Consider the following 6,364-nt stretch of genomic DNA (forward strand, 5'->3'; position numbering starts at 1 on the left):
TAATGTTCTGGTCGAATTGACTGGCCATGGTTCCTTTGAATAGAACTAAGAATATCTTGATTTTATTTTTTAAACTGTATAAAGATGAACACCATAATGTTTCAGTATTTTTATGGAAAATATGAAACACACACATAACATTCTGACATGTACAGATTTGTTAGAAATTCTGAGGAATATGTATGATATGCATGTAGGTCTAGTAGTAGTTTTAGAAAAAGTTGTATAATTTCAACATTCTAAACAATCTGGTTCATAATGAAAATGAAGCGAGATCAAAATGATTGGCTTGGTCCTTTGATTGTTCAAATGTCAAACTTCCCTTCATAGGCGGATACAAGGAGAGGGCAAATGAAATAAAAATACATGAAAGAAAAAATGAATATGAACTCACTTGCAACTTCTTGCCTCTCTGCTTTAGTAAGATTTGGATCTTCTAAATCATTAGTATCTCCAGTGACTTTTCCAATGCTGTACTTGAACCTTTTCAGAGCTCACTAGAAGTATTATTTCTGCAGGACACCAGGCATCAATCTTTCTGCTACCTTGACTTTTACAACATCTCTGGCCAGTGGATTTGCTAATGAAATTTCCCGACCTATGACAGACAAAGGTCTTCCGCATTCCTCCTTTTATGCTATACTGATGGTGCCTTCGACAGAAACATTTCGACTGCTTCTCCATTTCCACTTTCCACAAATCAAAATCTGCAACAAAACAAAAAAAACCCATCAGTTTCAAAATTATAAATAACTTCATACCTGTCACTTTTAAATACTAGATTGATAACCTTGACAAAAATTACCAATGAAAAAACAACTTTGAGTTGGAGTATTTAGATTAAGGGTCTTAAACCTTCCTGAGCAGTGAGCACTATTTATGCCCACCATCAAATGAAGAGCACCTTCAAGGCAATTTTGACAAACATACCTGAAATTAACATAATTATAATCCTTGGATACAATTTTCAAAGATGTTTAATTTAAATGCTTATCAAACGCCTGCAAACAGTGAAATCAGACATAAGCATTGACATTTAGGTGTTTTGGGGAGCAACAGGGTAGAGATAGCTGGTTGTTTAGATGATTGAAATGAGCTGAGCGGTTCCAGAGAAAAATCAACCTGTGTGGGACTAATATTTTTGGCACTTCTTCTCACCAAAAAACTTTGAACTCCTTCAACTGGACTGGGATTTGACATCCCCTCGTAGACCGAACACATACTGCAGCAAAACGGTAAGAGCTAGAGAAGAGCATCAAAAACAATTGTTTTGTTGTACACCTCACATACTCGAGCAGAGAGACAAAGAGCCCACTCAACAAGGATTGGAAGTAAAAATAATACTTGTTTCCCTCGTGAGGTAAGGTTTTTCTCTATCTACTGTTTGGTTTGTTTCTCCCTCCCTCTTCTGCAGAGGTATCATCACCTCCTTACATTTCAGAACACTCCGGTAATTTTTGCTCTTCCCCACTGTGTTTACTATGTGTGGGCACCTCTTCCTCTGCCCTAATGCATTTTCTCCTTCCAAATCACCTGCTTATCTCTTCGCTCTACTACAACTCCAGCCTTAGGGCTATGCACTGTGCAAGAGTCTACACAGTCCAAGAGTTGCCTTTGGAAATGAGGATGGCATTTAAATCAGACACGGCAGAGTAAATAGCTGTTTACATAAATTCAATATTTCTCTAGTTATCGAGATGGATGCAAATAATGAAGGGAATGTGGGTCCTTGGGACAATTACAAGTTTTAACCTTTTGGGAGTGTAACAGAGAAATCACCTAGTCGTTAATCATAATATCCAAAATTTTCAAATGGTTTAGTGTCAGTAATTGTAATTAAATTTCTAAACTAAGAGCAGAGGCACACCTCCCTGCCTACGCCTCTATATATAAGGAACACCATCGACAAATAAACTCACCTTGGATGGATGAAAATACGTGCTCCTCATACTCTATCACCAGACCATGATTTTCATGCAGATGATTGCGGAGAACATGGTGCCGACCGAACATAGCTTCACATTCGGGGCACTTCAATTTTTCCACGGCTGTATCCGAAATTGAATGGATTGTTCGCACATGCCTTTTCAAGGTATTTGCCCAGGAAAACACCGACTCGCACAAATTGCATCGTAATTCTGAGCGATTCCCCGTATTCTAACGTATCAGAAGACGTATTTGGTCCTGATAAGGGCCGTTTATTTCCATGATCGGATGACATAACAAAGACGGCAACAGAAAAATAAATAGCAGAAACAAGCAAGAAAACAACGACAAACACTAGACAAAAAAAAATGGCTGAACGAAAAAAAGCAGAACGCGATTTTCTTCGCCAACCTTCAGTTCTACGCCTTTTCGCCAATTTTAGACGCCAATTTTAAAGCAACCTCGCAATGCTCACTTTGCTCTCTAAACGCTCCGTTGGGGATGGGGACATGATACAACACAAAAAAGAAAAAAAGTGGGAGGAGGTAAAGTGAACAATGATTAAGCTTATTAACAAGTTCTTCACAACAGAGGCGCTGACATGAAGAAATTAACATTGGGTGGGGAGAGAGCGCTGAAAGTTGCTGGCCGTCCCCTATATACGGGGGTGAAGTGCTTGGACCTGTCGTAAGCGTAACTTGTATTAAGTCGTGTGTTAAGTGCATTAAGTCGTAACTTATATTACCTGTCGTAACTTGTTTTAAGCCAATGGGATCGAGACTCCCCCCCCCCCCTCTTATTAATTTCGGAGAGCTGGCTCAATCTTCCCCTCTCCCCCCAAAAAAAATCGCATGGATACGTTTTCCACACCTAGACTCGGAATAATCACGTCAGTACAGTGAGTTTCGGCCTTACACGAAGCTGTGACATGTAAAAAAAAAAGTGGCGATTTTTCCACAAACACTTTTTTCCGGCCATTTTACAGGATGCGACCTCTATTTATCGGAAAATACTGTAATTTTTTCTATGTTCCATTGCAAATTAAATTGGGGAAGTTTTCCAAAAAGGATGTAGTATTTCTTACTTATGTTATTCGAAAAATTGTGTTTATTTCAAAATGAAGAATTATTCTCAAGGTTTTAATAGGGTTCCTCCTTTCCCGATCAATTCTTTTTTACGGACGAATTTCTATTTGTCCAGCCGGTGACCGCAAAGAGGGGGTTTTACATGCCCTGTTTACGTTCGCAGCACTGTTAGAAATTTTAAATATCTTGCGGCATCACAGTCGATCTCAAGGAGGCATTTCGATGCTTCCCCCCCCCCCTTTCCCGACAATAAAATGATCTTCACTCCTAGTTACAGCCCGTCTGTGGCATCTAGTGGCGTGTTTCCCGGGGGGGGGGGGGCACTCAGCGAGCTATAAGCACGGCCATGGACTCCCACATACTGGAGAAGGGCTTCTAGCCTGGGAGCTTTGGCGGACTTTTTATTCCATGTATTTTTTTTTTTTTTCCATGATAAAGGGGCCGCACTTTCTGCAGCTGACAAAGAGCATTTCAATAGGGTTCAGTTTCGTCTGCTTCAATGCAGGTTTACTGAATACAATCACCATTTCCTAATTAGAAGGACGGGGAGTGTATAGCGTGTCGCTTATGTGGGGAATATGTCACCTGGAGGCATCCGTCCATATGGGGACCCCCCTTCTGATCCTGAAAACTACATTCTTCTTGACGCCGCCGGTCAAGGCTTTAAAAGCTTTTGTGCTTAATGGATGGCCATCCGTGAAGGACGCCGACATAGATGATCCTAATTGGAATATAAAGAAATTACAGTGGTGAAGAAAAATCTAGACGAGGTTTGTGATTCTGCAAAATAAGAATAGCTGTGTTTGGAGCCACTTGAAGTAAACTCCTTGTTTTTCCCCTGAAAAAAAAACCCCCACAAATGTTGAGATAGACAGTTCCACAGTATTTTATGGTTTGTGTGGACCACATTCGGTTGTGCACGTACATTATAACCTTCTGTTAGTAAAACATGTTGTATTACAAGAAAACGGAAAAGTTCCTCGTGATTCCGCACAGTTTCCTGACAGAAAAAGTAAGCAATATTAAATATAGCTACACATTTTTGATAAATTCATGCATTTTAAACATTTTCTTTAATGATAATTTATTCAGAATCTTCAAAAACAATCTAGATTTTGCAGCCCTCTAATACTTATAATCAATAAAGCGTAGTATAAAATACTTTTTTTTCTGTTAGACATATCAATAAATTAATAAAACTTACCATGTTTTATTTTTTTCAATCATATTTAAAATTTATTTAAGAAAAATTTAAACTCCATTTGGCTTGCATACTTGTAAAAGTGACAATATTTGAATCGAGTTTTTAATAAGAAATTTGTGCAACTAAAAAAATTATTATTTTTCTAATTTAAAACCTGATATATGACTCAATATATGAGAGCAAAATAAATCTTAAATAAGTGACATGTAATTTGATTTTGGGGGAAATATACACTGTATCATAAAATATAAATAAATACAGGGCTCGATAAAAATCATTAAAAAATCTAGGCACCAGCCAAATTTTGTAAGAGCCAAGCATGGTTTTTTCACGAGAGAAGTATCTTAAATAATCTTTTTTCAACCTTTCTGGGAATTGATGACCCCTTCCCAGGGCCGCAACTAGATACTTTGTCACCTGGGGCAATTCGGAATTTTGGCGTCCCTTGCATGTAGAATAAGCAGTTAAAGGGTGAATTCGACTCACATTCTGGTCCAGCGTCCGGAGCACCAGATCTACCTGCTTTCTCTAGTTGTGGCTCTGCTCCTTTCCATGTTGGAAGACAATTATGAAATCGGAAAATTTTGAGCCATCACTAGATTCTGATTTAGCAATCACATATACAAAATTTTAGGCGCGAATACAGATTTTCCAGTCACCATGGTGACCTGGCACTTGGGGTTTGTCCAACCCTGGAATAAATAAAGATGCATATACTGTTCTGAATATATTTTTTGTATATAGTCATTTTCATGACCCCGCCCAGGGGATTTCGGGATTCATGAGATCTGGGGGAATCCTGGGAGGATATACTCAGATTTACGGCATGACTAGATCTGAATAAATTGCCTATGGCGATAGACCGGAGTTGTGCTCGTTTCAATGAGAGAGAGGGAGAATGAAAGTATATTTTTACTTGGACCGTGATCAAACTAGAATGGGGCTCAAGGGCAAAGGCTACGCCCCCAACAATCAAATAAATTTTTGTTAATTAAATGCTTTTGGAAAATTGGCACCAACTCAAAAATTCTCTGGAAGAAATTCCGTGCCCCCCCCCCCAATAGATTGGTTTTCTTGGGTACGCTCATGCTCAGGGGTAGTCCCATTCCAAGGGCGTAGCGAAGAGGAAGACTTGGGGGTCTGGTCCCCTCGTCCGAAATGTGAGAAAATGACCGAAAAAAGGGGAAAAAGATGACCAAATCTATTGTTCTGTCACTTTGGTCCCCCCTGCCGAACGAAATTTCTGGCTACGCCCTTGTCCCATTCACTTTGGTGACAATACATTAAATGATTGTTATACAGTCGAATATCCTGTTATAACGAACTCCAAGAAACCGGAGAAAACACTTCATTATAAAGAAATTTCAGATTGTTTGCATTGTTCCTATGTATACTTATTAGAGGGATTAGAAAACCATTCGTTAAAACGATATTTTCGCTGTAACGGTATTCGTTAAAACGGGATTTGCCTGTAATTAGAGCCCGAATTTTCCACTTAAAAAAAATGGCTAAATATGAACTAAAACTGAGAAAATATGTGCTAAAAGAACAAATAACCAAGCAAAAAACGCAAATGCTTTTTTAAATGCATATTTTCTATTTATCTCGATGCATATTCATTTGCAAAAACATTCTCATGCAAATGATTTCTACATGTATTTTATTTAAGAATTTCCAGTTATTAGTACTGTAGCTGCTCACTAATAGAAAGAAAAAGTTGCTCGAAAAAGAAGCAAACTACACGTGCACACAAGTAACAAAACATGAATAATGTCAAAAATGGGCGGATTTTTCTCCTGAGATTTTACTTCTTTTTACTTGAAAAAAAAGAAATGACAAGCAAATAAAGCACCCGGGCTTCGGGTAAGGTCCATGTAGCTAGAAGGTCCTTGGAGTTGAGCAACCAAACTATTTGAAAATGTCGAATTTCCGATTCGATAGACGATGTTGCCTGATCCATAAATCCATGGAAGTGAGCATGAATGTAATAAGTTCAGACTTTTAATTGTTCAGTTGGTCATCTAAACCGCTTTGATGATACGAAATTCTATGGAAAACGTCTTATACTCTTAGAGAATCAACTGATTTGAGATCAAAAATCAATTTCACATGACTAGAGTTCCGTTCAATCGTTAATATTAGAACGAAA

The 6,364-nt window shown here is 38.3% G+C and overlaps 1 protein-coding gene across 1 annotated transcript; it reads right to left on the minus strand.

Moving 5' to 3' along the window:
- Positions 1–402: 402 nt before the first annotated feature.
- On the minus strand, positions 403–2,248 carry LOC149072545 (uncharacterized). The gene is made up of 2 exons (XM_089247187.1): positions 1,920–2,248; positions 403–707 (listed from the first exon to the last, which is right to left on the minus strand). The coding sequence occupies exons 1-2, from the start codon at positions 2,011–2,013 to the stop codon at positions 445–447; spliced, it is 357 nt and encodes a 118-aa protein (XP_089103313.1). The 5' UTR covers positions 2,014–2,248; the 3' UTR covers positions 403–444.
- Positions 2,249–6,364: the final 4,116 nt, after the last annotated feature.

The sequence above is a fragment of the Pholcus phalangioides genome, unplaced genomic scaffold (genome assembly GCF_987345545.1).
Source record: "Pholcus phalangioides strain wild (caught in Gottingen) unplaced genomic scaffold, Ppha-v1.0 ptg000017l_1, whole genome shotgun sequence".
Lineage (NCBI taxonomy): Eukaryota > Metazoa > Arthropoda > Arachnida > Araneae > Pholcidae > Pholcus > Pholcus phalangioides.